The following is a 16,807-nucleotide window of genomic DNA, read 5'->3' as shown; positions in this document are numbered from 1 at the left end:
TTCCACCTTGTTCCACTCTTATGACGTGTGTCTCTGTGTGTCTGTGAACGCCTGCTCGGTGTGTGTGTTCCAGGTGCTTCGGCCTCCTGCTGAGTCCAGGAAAGAACGTGAAGAACAGTGACATGCACCTGCTTGACCTGGAGTCTATGGGGAAGTCCTCCGATGGGAAGTCCTACATCATCACAGGGAGCTGGAATCCCAACACACCTCAGTTCCAGGCTGTTAACGAGGAGACGCCCAAAGGTACGGCAGGCCAGACGGCCAACATGCAATGATATGTCCACAGGTTGTTATATAGTGCCACGTTAACATGGTATTCTTCCTGTCTGTGTATGATCAGGACTCTAAGGATGATGCCCCCAGATGGTTCATAGCCGGACCGTGGCTGTCTGGCTGATGTCATTTACATAGCTAACCACTGTTCCTGTTACAAATTCATATCTATGACCACAGCAACTGTTATATTGAGGATGTTTGTGTTCCAGATAAGTTATTGTACAGGTCCACAACTTTGACGGTTCAATTTAAGAGGTGTTGTGTCAATTTACATTACCACCGCTGTAAGGATTTATTAATGAAAGTTAATTAAAGTTATGGGTTATGTTCAACAGATAAGTTCATGTATAACACTAATTAGGTGGGTGCTTATATTTGCCCTGTAAATGTACATGACCACAGCTATAACGGTTATATTAATGGCGGTTATGGGTCATGTCCAACAGATAAGTTCATGTACATGACGACGGCGGTAGACCTGGTGATCACTGAGGTGGAGGAGCCTGTTCGTTTCCTTCTGGAGACCAGGGTCAGAGTCTGCTCACCCAACGAGAGGCTATTCTGGCCCTTCAGCAAACGCAACTACACCGAGACCTACTACCTGAAACTCAGACAGGTGAGACAGACATTCTACCTGAAACTCAGACAGGTGAGACAGACCTTCTACCTGCAGCTCAGACAGGTGAGACAGACATTCTACCTGAAACTCACACAGGTGAGACAGACATTCTACCTGAAACTCAGTCAGGTGAGAGCATCTAGCTGAAACTCAGACAGGTGAGAAAGACATTCTACCTGAAACTCACACAGGTGAGACAGACCTTCTACCTGCAGCTCAGACAGGTGAGACAGACATTCTACCTGAAACTCACACAGGTGAGAAAGACATTCTACCTGAAACTCAGACAGGTGAGACCTCCTAGCTGAAACTCAGACAGGTGAGACAGACCTTCTACCTGCAGCTCAGACAGGTGAGACAGATATTCTACCTGAAACTCAGACAGGTGAAACCTTCTGGCTGAAACTCAGACAGGGGAGACCTTCTAGCTGAAACTCAGACAGGTGAGACAGACATTCTACCTGAAACTCAGACAGGTGAGACAGACCTTCCACCTAAAACTCAGACAGGTGAGACAGACCTTCTACCTGAAACTCAGACAGGTGAGAGCTTCTACCTGCAGCTCAGACAGGTGAGACAGACATTCTACCTGAAACTCACAGGTGAGACAGACCTTCTACCTGAAACTCAGACAGGTGAGACAGACCTTCTACCTGAAACTCAGACAGGTGAGACAAACCTTCTACCTGCAGCTCAGACAGGTGAGACAGACCTTCTACCTGCAGCTCAGACAGGTGAGACAGACCTTCTACCTGAAACTCAGACAGGTGAGACAGACATTCTACCTGAAACTCAGACAGGTGAGACCTTCTAGCTGAAACTCAGACAGGTGAGACAGACCTTCTACGTGCAGCTCAGACAGGTGAGACAGACCTTCTACCTGAAACTCAGACAGGTGAGACCTCCTAGCTGAAACTCAGACAGGTGAGACAGACATTCTACCTGAAACTCAGACAGGTGAGACCTCCTAGCTGAAACTCAGACGGGTGAGACAGACACCATGGAAGACCAAACACTTAAACATTATGGGCATCTCCCGGTTTCCCTGAAAATCTCAATGGAGAACCAACACTGAACATACTTTTTAGTCTAGACTTAATTTGTGTTAACCCAACATGAATTGTGAGAGGGCTCTTTTTTAGTTTCTTTAACAATGTAACTGCTAGTCAATGTGGTCACCTATTGTCTTGACCCTGTATGTAACACCATTCCTTTCCTCCGTTCCCAGATGTAGCATAACAGTATCAACGACACGAATCCAATGCTTTTTGATCCATGACAGGAAGTGTGCATGTGACTCTATACCCTGCTTCCTCCAGATGGAGCGTAAGAGTAACAACGATACCCTGTATGAGGTGCTGAGCCTGGAGAGTGAGTCAGAGAGGGAGAGGAAGAAAACGACAGCCAGCCCCAACATCCTGCAGGCTTCCTCCCACGGCTCCATGGTGCCATCGCCTCCCGAGGATGATGAGGAGGAAGGTGACTGTCTGAGCAACCCAAATTTTACATTGTATTTAACCGTAATTTAACCAGGAAGTCCGATTGAGGTCAGAAGAGCTCTCTTCCCCTACATTTACATTTGAGTCATTGAGTACACACCCTTATTCACCAGAGTGACTTACTATAAAGTAGGTAAAACAACCACATATCACAATCATTGCAAGTGTATTCTTAAAAAATCTGCTAAATCTGTGGTAGTAAGAATAAAGGATAGTCCTTGTTGCCCTCCTGTCTCTATAGTTCCATCCGAAATGAACCCCTAGCCTCTACCCCTGGTCTATGTACTGTTCATTTCCCCTACCCCCTGGGCACTTGTTGACTTCTGAGAGGATTAGACAGGTGTATGCAGTAAGGCAGAAATTCCACCTATCCAATCCTCTCAAATCCCCCCCCCCCAAAAAAATGAATTACCATTTTTTGGTAACAAAACATTTTTGCTACAACGTGCCCTAGTGAACACGATATGGTCGGTTTGGGATTGGGTAGTAGCCTCACCCTGTCTGTTTGTGCCTTATTCCTCTCCCTGTACAGTATGTATTATGCCATTCTTGATGTGTGACAGCTAGGTCTATTTGTCTGTCTCAATGTCAGTACCCCCCCCCCCCCCCACACACACACACACACACACACACACACACACACACCACTCGGTTTGTCTCCTGTTTAGCCAGCCTGTTATGTGCCGTAGTTTAGTCTCGGCATGGCTGATTGTGTGTTTACCAGTCTAGTAAGACGCTATACGTACAGTATGTTTATGTACTCTAGCCCAGGTCAACTACGTTGGTATGTCAACCCTTCAAGTCTCTGTTCATCCCAAATGCCACCCTATTCCCTATAAAGTGCACTGCGTTTGACCACAGCCCTGATCAGAAGTAGTGCACCGTCCCGGGAATAGGGTGCCATTTGGGACGCGCCCTCTGTCTCTGGCGCAGAGCTCATGTTTATTTTTGCAAGGTGGACAATAAAGTGGTTTTAAATTCTATTCTGTCAGACAACGACGAGCCGTTGCTGAGTGGCTCAGGAGACGTGTCAAAGGAGTGTGCTGAGAAGATCCTGGAGACCTGGGGAGACCTGCTGTCTAAATGGTGAGTCCGGGAGGAGATCTCATCTCACTGATCATACTTTACATGACTCTGCTCCCTCTCAACCTCACATACCCACTTTACTGCAGGTTAATCAGTTTGTATTAGGAATATCATACCTTGCCTTCGTGTAAATCATCCGATATATTTTGAACTTCTCATCTTAATTTAGCTCAACATTCAGTGGTGTTATAGAAAATGAAAACCATAAACAAACGGAAGGTTAAAGAGGAGGGGATTTTTAACTTTATTTCACCTTACAAGACCTTACCACCAGCTGTACCAGTCTGGCACCACCAGGCAGCAGGTTCTTTGCTCAGTGAACGATCTGTACTGAGAAAGCAGCTACCACTGAGCTGCCGTTTACTTAGTGTGCCTGAAGATGCCAGTGAGCCTTTAGAGCTGAGCTCCCTGCCTGGCTGGCCAGGCTGCCAGGAGAAAGATTGATGTGGTGGTGGGCTTTTGATTTTCCTGTTGATCAGTCACCGTAGGCATGGAGGGAGGCATGTCAGGGAGAGAGATGAGGGGACTTACTGCTGGCAGGGTGATAGAGTGGCCCTCTAGCTGAGTTACGACCCAAATTATGGCCTTCTTTACAATGTTCCTTGTAGGTCAGCAGTCTTTTATAATGTACCGTGGTCTGATTCTTCATAATCTTTCTTTGACAGAACATTTTTGTGGTAATCACGATGATAAGAAAAGCAAACTAACACCTTGTGCTTGTAAAATATAGACTTATGCTTCATACATACGGAGTTCCTATAGTTAATACTAAGGATGGACACACACACAGTCAAAATCCACACACACTTATATCCACACACACACATTCCTAATTTGAGAACTCATTCATGGGTGGTGGGAAATGATGTAGATATTTTAATCTCTGGAAGTGGCAAGGAAAAGAAAGAGGTGTATGTGTGTGTTGTCACATCCAGATAACCACCTAATTAAGATTATTTCCCGCTCCCCTTACTCTTTCTTGTTCTTAATCAAAACCTTGTGATGAATTGAATTAAAAAGTCCAGAAATTTAATTAGAGACGCTCAGTATCTTCTGTCTTCTGCCGTGACGTGACGGTCACATCTGTAGTTCCCCTTTCGCTCTGTTCCCTTCAACCCAGACTTCAGACCGGATGGGAGGGAAGAGGGAGGGAGCACATTTAGCTTTCTTCTATGTCTAATACAGCACATACAAGGTGTTTTTTTGCCTCACAAATCCTTTAATGCTTTGCCGTTAAAGGACAATTCCGCCACATTATAACAAATTATTATGCTGTTAGTATATATGCAATAGTGTAAGATTGTATACACATTTTGATGTTTTATAGTTTTGTTAATCATACTGCACAATTCCATTTTAAAGCTGCTGTATTGCCCTCGTCTACAGCATACTATGATTCCCAGGGTACATTTAGTCTCCCATGATGCAATGCTTCGCCTATTTAGCCTGCAGTTATCTTAGCTAGCTGGCTATCAAGCCCAGACAAAGCTTAGTCTAAATATATTGCTTATCATAAGTTATGAGTGGATTTCACATTACTTTTTGGTTGTAAATATATTAGAATGCTTGTCTGAATGTTATGCTGAATATATGTTCATGGCATTGTCGCCAATCAACTGCAAATACAATCAACATTTTTTTTATGTAGATGCTAACTAGCTATGCTAATCATAACATAGTTACTATATCTAGTTAGAATGCTAGCTAGCCCGACTGCTACATCCAAAATAATATCATTTGCAACAATAACGGCTGAGTTTCGTCTTAGCAACTGTTAGAAGAACACAACATTTATTATGAAATTGACATGCAAATCAGAACGGAATCCTAGTCTCTCAGCCTGTATCTTTGGCTAGCACAGCAAATAACCAAATACCCTTACCTTGTTAGCCAGCGAGATAAATTAATTTATCTCATGACAGCCAACAATAGAACGAAACTAAATGTAGCTAGCATACGAGTCCAATGTTTGATGGCCACATTGTTTACATCAAAAGTTAGCTAGCTATCAACCTCTCTCTTCCCCCCCCTCACCAATCTGTCTCTCCTAGCTCTTCGTCTGCTTCCTCCAAAACACAACTATATTTCATCCAGGTGTATTGACCTCTTAGTTTCAATCAAGAAACATACTAAGAAGACAAGCATTTTGCTACACCCCGCAATAACATCTGCTAACTGTGTATGCAACCAATACAATTTGATTTTGTGATTTGATTTTACCTAGCTAGTGGTTTGTTACATGTAGTAAAGCTAGATTATAATGCAAATGCTAGTGCTGTCACTTTGTGGTGATAATGGTGAACTGCATATTAATTACATAACATGCCGCAAACCAATTGCAACTTGATTTCAAGCAACATGTATTTTGAAATGAAATAAAATCAACCTTAAAATATTCCTTTCTGTACACTCTCGTGATAGTGATATTTGCTAATAATGTCTGTCTCCTGTGCATGTCATCCTTAAGGCCTACTTTCATTAAAAGGGCTTGCTCTAATCCATTTCATGACAGCATATACAGTTGCTGTAGAAGTAAACTCTGGAATCCTTCAACATGGTTAGCCTCATTAATTGTCTAATGAAAAATAAAAAACCAACACACTGATCTTGCCAGTATTACAGTACCTCTGATATGTGAGTGCTTTTCCAATTTCTAATAGTATCATTTCCCATTGGAGAAGAAGGTAACAGCGGAGGGACCTCTCCTCCAATACAGTTGCGATACGATACAGCTGAGTAATCAAGTGAGTAATCAAGGAAAGACAAAGTGAGAAAAGGCCTTAGTAGCTATCGTGTGGTAAGGTTACCCCGTACTTTGATGCGAAAAGTGCAAATCAATCCCAGAACAACAGCAAAGGACCTTGTGAAGATGCTGGGGGAAACAGGTACAAAAGTATCTATATCCATAGTAAAACTAGTCCTATATCGACATAACCTGAAAGGCCGCTCAGCAAGGAAGAAGCCACTGCTCCAAATCCGCCATAAAAAGCCAGTCTACAGTTTGCAACTGCACATGGGGACAAAGATCGTACTTTTTGGAGAAATGTCCTCTGGTCTGATGAAACAACATTATGTTTGTCCATAATGACCATCATTATTTTTGGAAGAAAAAGGGGGAGGCTTGCAAGCTGAAGAACACCATCCCAACCGTGAAGCACGGGGGTGGCAGCATTATGTTGTGGTGGGGGGGGGGGGTACTTTGCTACAGGAGGGACTGGTGCACTTCACAAAATAGATGGCATCATGATGGTGGAAAATTACGTTGATATATTGAAGCAACATTTCAAGACATCAGTCTGGAAGTTAAAGCTTGGTCGCAAATGGGTCTTCCAAATGGACAATGACCCCAAGCATACTTCCAAAGTTGTGGCAAAATAGCTTAAGGACAACAAAGTCAAGGTATTAGAGTGGCCATCACAAAGCCCTGACCTCAATCCTATAGAAAATTTGTGGGCAGAACTGAAAAAGCGTGTGCTAGCAAGGAAGCCTACCAACCTGACTCAGTTACACCAGCTCTGTCAGGAAGAATGGGCCAAAATTCACCCAACTTATTGTGGGAAGCTTGTGGAAGGCTACCCAAAACGTTTGGCCCAAGTTAAACAATTTAAAGGCAATGCTACCAAATACTAATTCAGTGTATGTAAACTTCTGACCCACTGGGAATGTGATGAAAGAAATAAAAGCTGAACTAAATCATTCTCTACTATTATTCTGACATTTCACATTCTTAAAATAAAGTGGTGATCCTAACTGACCTAAAACATGGATTTTTTACTAGGATTAAATGTCAGGAATTGTGAAAAACTGAGTTTAAATGTATTTGGCTAAGGTGTATGTAAACTTCCAACTTCAACTGTAGATCACTGAAAATGACTGTCCGTCATTTCCTTTATTAGTCATCTCAGGGATCCTGCTTAATAAAACCTTAGAGAAGCAATATCCAGTTTGGCTCATCACTAAATCGTTTATATTAGTGAAATCGTAAAATTACACTAAAACTGTGTAGAACATTACTAAATACTTTGTAATAATAACCCAAATGTTGTAAGTGTCTGAAAGTGTGCTTTATGGTGTCTCTTCAAAATGGCTCTGCTGACTGAAATAAAATGGCTATGTATAAGAAAACTGCTTTCATTCTAACTGGCAAAGAATAGTAAATAAATTATGTAACGCAAATGGCACTGTGGTGTGTTGTGCGACTCGATGCAGGGCTCTGGGAGTCAGTGGGAGACTTTTTTTGTATGGCCAACCCCCTGAGGACCAGAAGCTGGTTTCACTTACATCACACTCAAAGTACACCCTGTCTTGTTTCAACTGTTTTATCTGAGCAGAAAATAAATGCCACGTTGCAATGCATAACCAACGAAGTACCTCGGGACAAATAAACAATAAAACTAATCAACTGAATGAGAGTGGGGGGCGATTAATCTGGAATGTTCTTAGCCTTCTTAGGGGTGTGTGGTGTGGAACCTGATCATATATTGCCTGACATTGTGACTGTAATCCCCGCCCGCTGCCGAGGCCTCTGGCAAGAGCCAGGGGTAGGCTCTATCTTTCGGTCTGTCCTGATCAGAGAGAGCCTCACCTTTCTCTCTCTCGCCCTCTCTCCCTTCTCTATCTGGCTCCTCAGGACACACATATCTCTCTCTCCTCTGCCCATCAGATACGACAACTACACCCTCATGATCCCCGACCTCCTGATCATTTCAGCTGGATATAGTACATAAGAGACACAGATAACTTGTGGGTCTGTATATGCAGTGCCTTCAGAAAGTATTAATACCCCTTCACGTATTCCACATTTTGTTGTGTTACAGCCTGAATTCGAAATTGATTAAATAAATACAACATTCACCCATGTACACACAATACCCCATAATGCCCTGAGTGTGCAAAGCTGTCATCAGGGTGGTTACTTTGAAGAATCTCAAATATAAAATATATTTTGATTTGTTTAACACTTTTCTGGTTAATACATGATTCCATATGTGTTATTTCGTATGTGTTATTTCAGAATAACGTCTTCACTATTATTCTACAATGTAGAAAATAGTAAAAATAAAGTAAACCCTTGAATGAGTAGGTGTGTCCAAACCTTTGACTGGTTCTGTATGTTATGCTGACATTTTGTGACGTTTTTGTTTGTTTTGGACTTCGGGCACACACATTTTTTTCTAGAGGCAAGCTGAAGTCGGTAGCTGAAATCCACACTCCTTCGTCGGTGATTGGTCAACAGTAGGGATTCTTCAAGAAAGTCGTTGTTGTTCAACGAGAGACGACTCGTTTTCATAAAAAAAGAAATACTGCACCAAACATCTTAGTTTTATGTAAAATTGTGCAACTAAGATCTCTGCAAAAACGTCAAAATTTATGACAGATTTCTTGAGTAATCTTATATTAATTCTGACTATTTTTACTGAGTGTATACTGGCTATGGCGTCTCAAAATAGACAAATAGTACTATTGCAGCTTTTTTCTCGTTTTTCAAGCGAAGGTCTTTTAAGGGAGTGTGAGAGCACCCTTGTTCGGTTTCAGCTAGCCCAGTGGTTCCCAAACTTTTTATAGTCGCGTACCCCTTCCAACATTCCAGCTGCGTACCCCCTCTAGCACCAGGGTCAGCGCACTCTCAAATGTTGTTTTTTGCCATCATTGTAAGCCTGCCACACACACACTATACGATACATTTATTAAAACATAAGAATGAGTGTGAGTTTTTGTCACAACCCGGCTCGTGGGAAGTGACAAAGAGCTTTTAATCAATAATTTTGCTCTTTGTTTAGCCATCTTACATATAAAACATTATTTGTTCATCAAATTGTGAGTAACTCACCACAGGTTAATGAGAAGTGTGTGCTTGAAAGGATGCACATAACTCTGCAATGTTGGGTTGTATTGGAGAGTCTGTTTTAAATCATTTTCCACACACAGCTTGTGCCTGTATTTAGTTTTCATGCTAGTGAGGGCCGAGAATCCACTGTCACATAGATATTTGGTTACAAAGGGAATCAGTGTCTTAACAGCGCGATTTGACAAGGCAGGATACTCTGAGCGCAGCCCAATCCAGAAATCTGGCAGTGGCTTCTGATTAAATTCAGTTTTCACAGAACCGCTTGTTGCAATTTCGATGAGGCTCTCTTGTTCAGATATTGGGAAGTGGACTGGAGGCAGGGCATGAAAGGGATAACGAATCCAGTGTTTGTGTCGACCGTTTTGAGAAAGTACCTGCGTAATTGCGCACCCAGCTCACTCAGGTGCTTCGCTATATCACATTTGACGTCGTCCGTAAGCTTCAGTTCATTTGCACACAAAACAATCGTACAATGAGGGAAAGACCTGTGTTGTCCTTGTTAATGCAGACAGAGAAGAGCTCCAACTTCTTAACCATAGCCTCAATTTTGTCCCGCACATTGAATATAGTTGCGGAGAGTCCCTGTAATCCTAGATTCAGATCATTCAGGCGAGAAAAAACATCACCCAGATAGGCCAGTCATGTGAGAAACTCGTCATTGTGCGAGCGGTCAGACAAGTGAAAATGATGGTCAGTAAAGAGAACTTTAAGCTCGACTCTCAATTTAAAAAAAGCGTGTCAATACTTTGCCCCTTGATAACCAGCACACTTCTGTATGTTGTAAAAGCTTTACATGGTCGCTGCCCATATCACAATTGTAAATGAGAACTTGTTCTCAACTTGCCTACCTGGTTAAATAAAGGTGAAAAATCATTGCATAATGCAGAAAATACACGAGAGTTCAGGGGCCTTGCTTTAACAAAGTTAACCATTTTCACTGTAGTGTCAAAAACATCTTTCAAGCTGTCAGGCATTCCCTTGGCAGCAAGAGCCTCTTGGTGGTTTAATTTTATTTTTGGCGGTAAAACGAGGCTACTCATGCGAGAAAAAACATCACCCAAATGTTGGAAGGTCTAAATGGACTGTTTGAAAATGTGAATCGCATTTTTATTTGGCGTACCCCCGACGGAATTGCGCGTACCCACAGTTTGGGAATAGCCGGCCTAGCCGAACGAACTAAACCATGCTGACGCCTTTAAGGCATACGCATGCTTCCCAGCCGAAACAGTTTGGAAGAATTTGTGAATATATATTGTGACAACATTTTGTGATGTTTTGGCTGTTCGGGGAAACAACATTTTTTTCTCGAGACAAGCCGAAGTCTATGCCTTTGTTGTCGTAGACTCTATCATTCAATGAGAGGACTTGTTTTCATGCACATTTATTAATTGAGAAATACTGCACCAAATGTCTTAGTTAGATGTAAAATTGTGCCACTAAGATTTCCTCTGCAAAAGCATATATATATATATATATTTTTTTTTTTAAACATTTTTCTTGAGTTATATTAGATTAATTCTGACTATTTTGAGAAAGTGAGTATTGCCTACAGTGTCTCAAAATGGACAAACATTTTTTCCTTGTTTTTCAAGCGAAGGTCTTTTAAGGGATTATGCGAACATACTCGTTTGGTTTCGGCTAGGCACCATCAACTAAAGCATGCTGATGCCTTTATCCCCACACCAGTGGGCTGCCAGTGTTTTATGTCAATGTAAGCTCTAGTGTTAGTGTTTCACTAACACTAAAGACTTGTGGCAAGCAGAATCAACAACCTCTGCGCCACTCAAGACTGTTGCTTTGTGAGAAGGACTCTTTACAAGTCTGCTCACCACAAGTCGTTCACAGTTAGCCCTTGTTACAGTAAATACCAGCTGAAAAGTACAAAGGGCCTTGCCTTGGCTTCAAATTCGAGCAGGTCCGCAGGCGCCATGGTCCAGTGAGGCACAGGTGCCGGCCCGCGTAGAGGGAAACAGAAAAGTATTATACTTTTGCGTAAAAAAACAGGGGTAAATCTTTGTTGGAAATGCGGCATTAGTGGGAAAAATGCTAAACTGATCCAAGATTAGCGTCCAGGGGCAACTTCACCCTACACCTGTTACATAATTCTGATTGTTATGATAACCTGTCTCTCTCCCTCCCTCTGTCCCCAGGCACCTGAACCTGTCGGTGCGTCCCAAGCAGCTCCCGGCGTTGGTACGTAGTGGCGTACCAGAGGCCCTCAGGGGAGAGGTATGGCAGCTCCTGGCCGGTTGCCATAACAACGACCACCAGGTAGAGGAGTACCGCACCCTCATCACCAAGGTAGGCCTGACCACTGAGCTCTTACCTAACCTGACCCAGAGATACTGTGTATATAATGACGAGATGGTCTTGTCTCCGTCCTAACAATGGGAGTCGTTGTCCCAAAGGCAGGAAGGAAGGTCTTCTTATCGCTGTATTTCCGAATGGACAGATTTTGACAGGAGTGGACCCTCTCGCTTCCCCTCTGCCTGACCCCATTCACATTGTGACCCCTTACCTCTTACCTAACCTGAGGTTAATGGCATAGCTTACTGATTGTTTGAGTTGTTCAGTTTGAGCAGGGTGAGGCACAGAATCACTCATCTTGATCACGATAAGTTATTTGGGTTTCAAACCTGGCGATTTGTAGATCAGTGACTCTGCTCATTCCGACTGCCATGCAATTTCGTCGATCTCAAAACACTCAGTGGCAATGGGATTTGCAGCCCATTATGTAACTGACTCATGTGGATGACTCGGGGAAACCTTTGATGTGAACCTGTGTATTTACATTTCAACATGTTTTACATCATTATTGTAACTTGGGCACAGAAGTGTCCAGAGTGTTATTGAAAATGTTCCCACAGCGTTGGGAACATGGGTCTGTAGATCGGAGGCCTTGATAGGCTTGTCTAAGAGGTGCTGGCTGGTGACACTGGAATCTTCTCGGTGGAGGAGAGTATAAAAAAAAAAGTGTTTTGTTTGAGAGACTATGTATTGTCAGAGAGAGAGAGTATGCGTTCCCATGCGTGTGGGTGTGCGCACAAGGTTGTGCCTGTGTGTATGAGCATCATAGTCTGTGTTACCGATGTTGAGGTGGTGTGAGAAGAGAGGCAGGAGGCCGGGGAAGTGATAGCTGCTTTTCTATCAAGTCACATCAAACAGGGATGCTCAGCTCTGTGGTCGCCATGGCGCCACCATGCCTGGTTTGACCATGTCCCTAATTTCAGGCCTGTACAACCAAGGCCACAGCCCTGTGGACCTGATGACCCCCCCCCCCCTCCCCCGCCCAAAAACGTTTTGATCCAATTGTATGCCAGATTGCTTTGATTTTCTCTTAATGTTTTATTTATTGAAGAGATCTCTAGATTTTCCACCATGTGTTTGATACGATAGAATTGAAAGTAGAACTGTTATAAAAAAAATGTCACAAATGTAATTTAAAACAGAATCGGTCAATGTTTTGACCTCTTTTTTTTCCTAAAAGGAATTCAATTTGGACATCTGAATTTAATTTTGTGGAAACGGTAAACAGATTTTGTTTTACAAGTTACAAATGTTGGACGACCAGCTCTAAATCATCTAAGTCATGTGACTCGATCACAAGTTCGACAGGGTCATTCTCACAAGTTCGACAGGGTCAGTCTCACAAGCTCGACAGGGTCATTCTCACGAGCTCGATAGGTGACTATTCATCATATTCAATAGACTACTGGTGGAATATAGCTTGTGTACAATGATAATGTGGTATAACTGCTGATGCTTGATGCCGTAGGATTGTTGTCATAGCTCCATTCCTGTCACCTGCGTGATATTCCACAGGGAGGTTAAAAGAGCTGGGACGATAAACCAACTATACTTACCGCAGCCATATTGCTTATATCGTTCATTATGATAAGTAGCCTATACTACAGAAAATAAGTTTGCTAATATGGGTTAATGTTAATGGGACAATTGATCGCTTTAACCATCAAACTCGTAGTAGTAGTTTAAAGTAGAGAACGACCAATATGGATTTTTTTTTAGAGGCAATGCCGATTTTTGGGGGTCAAGGAGGCCGAAGGCCGATATTTTAGGCGTGTATTCAAAATCATTAAATTTGAACATTTTGATACATTTCCCAGAGATAATGCAATAATTTTTTTTATCAAACAATTCATTTGACTTTGGTAAAAACAATCTAAATACATAACACAATGGTAATAATTGAATTTGAATGGTAAATCTCTTAATAAACTGGGTAAATCAAGATGTAGCCTAGGCCTATTCACAAAAAAATAAATAATAATAATAATAATAATTTTTTTTAAATGCATGAAATGAAATGTATGCATTCACTACTGTAAGTCGCTCTGGATAAGAGCGTCTGCTAAATGACTAAAATTGAATGTAAAATGTAATACAGGTGAATGCATATTCAATAGGAGACTGTGCATGCATTGGGTTATTGAGCTTGTTTTGGCTGATCAATCTATTGTTTATCTACAAATGATAAACAATCCATTTGGGACTTATTAGCCTACTAATCAACACCGTTTGCATAGAAGCATCACTCCAGCATGTCACGCCTGTATGGAAGAACATCATATAGGCACTGCTGTTTAGTTTGAGAATATAAAATAACTATCTATTCAATGCAAATGGCTCCAATGTAACATCACGATTTGTTATCATGGATGCTTATCAAACTAGTATTTTTAGTCATTTTCGTGATCGGGATAATAAAAAATTAAAAAATCTCTAAACCACTCCGTTGCAAGGACACAATTCGAAACAACTCAATTGGCTAGTTTATCTGTCAAGAAATGGCCGGGTTGTAACTTGATCCTACTGCTATGATTGGATACAGCGAGGCAAAGCCGATCGAGTCGGCTTGGTCGTTCTCTAGTTTAAAGAATAGAAGAAGAAAAAACACTGGTACACATTGTTATAAACGTCTTGTTCTATTTATTGTTATCGTATCAATTCAGGCATTTTATCGCTATATGGATTTTTTGACCCACTTACTGTAGAGTCATTTTGTGACTGCTGATGTAAAAAAAAGGGCTTTATACATCAGTTTGACTTATTGATTGAATGATTGCCTGAAGACCGCCTGTCAACCATAGAAATGGTTGACCATTTTGTGTCCTCACATTACACATATGGGCAGATGAAGGAATCAAAAAGAAACCTATCTTAAATCATGGAGATGATAAAGTCTCTTAAGTGGAAGATGAAGGCTCACTCCCACCGTGACGGTCTCTGATACTTAACAGCCGTTTTAACGTAATTATGTCCTTTCCCCCTAATTCTTCAATGTCCTATTTCTTCTTAATGTGATTTCTAGGTCATGTGACTGCTGGTCAGCCCCTCATTAGGGGTTTACTCATACTGTAGTAGTTTAGTTTATTAGGATCCGGTGTGTGAGCGGAGTTGAGCGATAGGAATGCTCCGGTGTCCTTTTCAACCGCTCCGTTAAAAACTGCTCTGCGCTCACAGAAAAAAAAAAAATGAAGCTCCAAATTCGCTCCATTCATTAATGTCACAATTTAACCAACACCCATCAATTGTTTTGTGACTACCTGGACCTACCATTTGGTTTTGAAGTATTGATACCAAACCATATGATTTGAATGAAAAGTATTTCACAAACGTGAAAAGGTGACTGTAAGAGGCTCTCATCATTTCAAATAGGCTACATATTAAACACGGATATTAAGCAGGGTATTAAACAGCATATAAACACTCTAAATAGGTCAGGAGCCAGTCAGGGAGCCTAAGAAGGAACGAAAGGAATTATTTCGGCTGCGTTATTTCAATTATTTCAAGGCTATATACTACAAATAAATACATTGTGACGCATTTGCGAGTGCGACGCACTAGGCTGGTAGGGAGTTAGGGGCATTACGTGCTCAGCATTTAAACAACATTTAGTTGTGTTAAATCATTATAGTTTATAAATTGTGCATATAGGCTGTGACTTATTTAGAATTAAATATAAATTAAAAAACAAATGCCTTATTAGGCTCAGTCTACAGTGCCTTCGGGAAACACGAGTTTGGTCAGAGTCTGTGGCTTCAGGCCTACGCGATGGTTGTGATGGTGCCTGGAGAGCAGGCCAGCAGTGGGGGATATCCTCTCCACGCTTGCAGAGCCACTGGGGATGATAAACACCCTTTTGGCCATTCTTGCCAGGCTGGGCAGGGATGCAGAGTTGTAGATTTCTTTCTATATGTAGGCATAAAGGATTTTAGGAAAAATAAACCAATCAAAACGGAAAGCTCCTTGGAAGTTGGAATATACCAGGCCTATTGGGCCAAGATCAATGATGGCCTATTGTATAGATAATATAACATACATTAAAGAAACTGTTAAGAGATCAGATTTCTTGTTCCTTTTAGCATGTGCAAGTACACCATCATGCTTTTGGGATACGTGTCTTTTCACATTCCACAGTGATTCTTTAGTTGTGGACACTACATCACCGCACTCCCTCTCTTGCTCTAAGTCCTCATCTTTGTAAGTCACCTTGATTTAGCACCTGCGTGTTTTTATCAGTTTCTTTCTGAAAATATTTAGCGAACTCCATGACAGTAGCTAAAGCAAGGGGCTATAGCAGCACACAAGTAGACTACAAATGCATGCTGGGCCGGGGCATGCCCTGAGCTGGTGAAGTGAGCGCTACTGGAGTGAAAATTGAGCGGGCAAAAAGGCAGAGGCTCCATCCTTTGGGAATCTCGCTCCAGTCGAATTGGGCACAAATTGGGCACGTTCCGCTCCTCGCTCAAGCTCCGCTCACATGCTGTTACGATCCCCATTAGCTACTGCACATGCAGCAGCCACTCTTCATGGGGTCCAAATAAATACATGACAAAGTACAGAACAGTAATAGAAAAGAACAACATAACAAATAGGTTATATATAGGAAAGACTCTAAGAGACAACAGAAATACTATTTACACACTGTTCATATATACATATTCTTATAAATAGTACGGTTAAATTAGATCTTTAGAAAGAGTAGAGGTACTGTGATACAATATGTTTTTTTTTTATATCTGTTTTTTAGAGCTAGACTTTCTGCCTGAGTAACCATGATGACATGGCTCTATACATAACTAGCACCGCATTAAATCGGTTTTTGGTTTGGGTACCGTGAAGAAACCCATGGTGGCGTGTCTGGTGGGGTATGTATGTCTGTTTTGAAGTGTGTGCTAATAGATTATACAAGTGGTTAGACATTTTCAACGCACAAATGTTTCTTCAAAAGACTAGAAGAGAAGTAGTCAATTTCTCCTCAACCATCAGACTATCATGCATGTCGTTGATAGTTCTGTGTGTGCAGTTTAGGGCAAGGTGAGCTGCTTGATTTTGAGCCAGCTGCAGCTTTGCCAGGTCTTTCTTTGCTGCGCCTGACCATATTACAGGACAGTAATCAAGATGGGACAAGATCAAAGCCTGAACAACTAGTACAGTTGATCTTCTTGTCAAGCGCAG

General features: G+C 41.9%; 1 protein-coding gene across 6 annotated transcripts in view; it reads left to right on the top strand.

Moving 5' to 3' along the window:
* Window positions 1-16,807, top strand: part of rabgap1 (RAB GTPase activating protein 1) — a 156,820-nt gene that overhangs the window by 55,214 nt on the left and 84,799 nt on the right. For 5 of the 6 annotated variants that reach the window (XM_029708594.1, XM_029708590.1, XM_029708591.1 and 2 more), the window contains 5 exons: window positions 74-243; window positions 723-892; window positions 2,215-2,374; window positions 3,387-3,480; window positions 11,479-11,629. In XM_029708594.1, coding sequence (XP_029564454.1) covers window positions 74-243; window positions 723-892; window positions 2,215-2,374; window positions 3,387-3,480; window positions 11,479-11,629 — 745 coding nt within the window. Of the gene's footprint in view, window positions 1-73; window positions 244-722; window positions 893-1,845; window positions 1,853-2,214; window positions 2,375-3,386; window positions 3,481-11,478; window positions 11,630-16,807 lie in introns of those variants that run through there. The other variant, XM_029708596.1, reaches the window with a different exon arrangement.

This window comes from Salmo trutta, chromosome 23 (genome assembly GCF_901001165.1).
Source record: "Salmo trutta chromosome 23, fSalTru1.1, whole genome shotgun sequence".
Classification (NCBI taxonomy): Eukaryota; Metazoa; Chordata; class Actinopteri; order Salmoniformes; family Salmonidae; genus Salmo; species Salmo trutta.
Note: the sequence above shows the minus strand (reverse complement) of the source record. Positions and strands in the feature narration are given on the sequence as shown.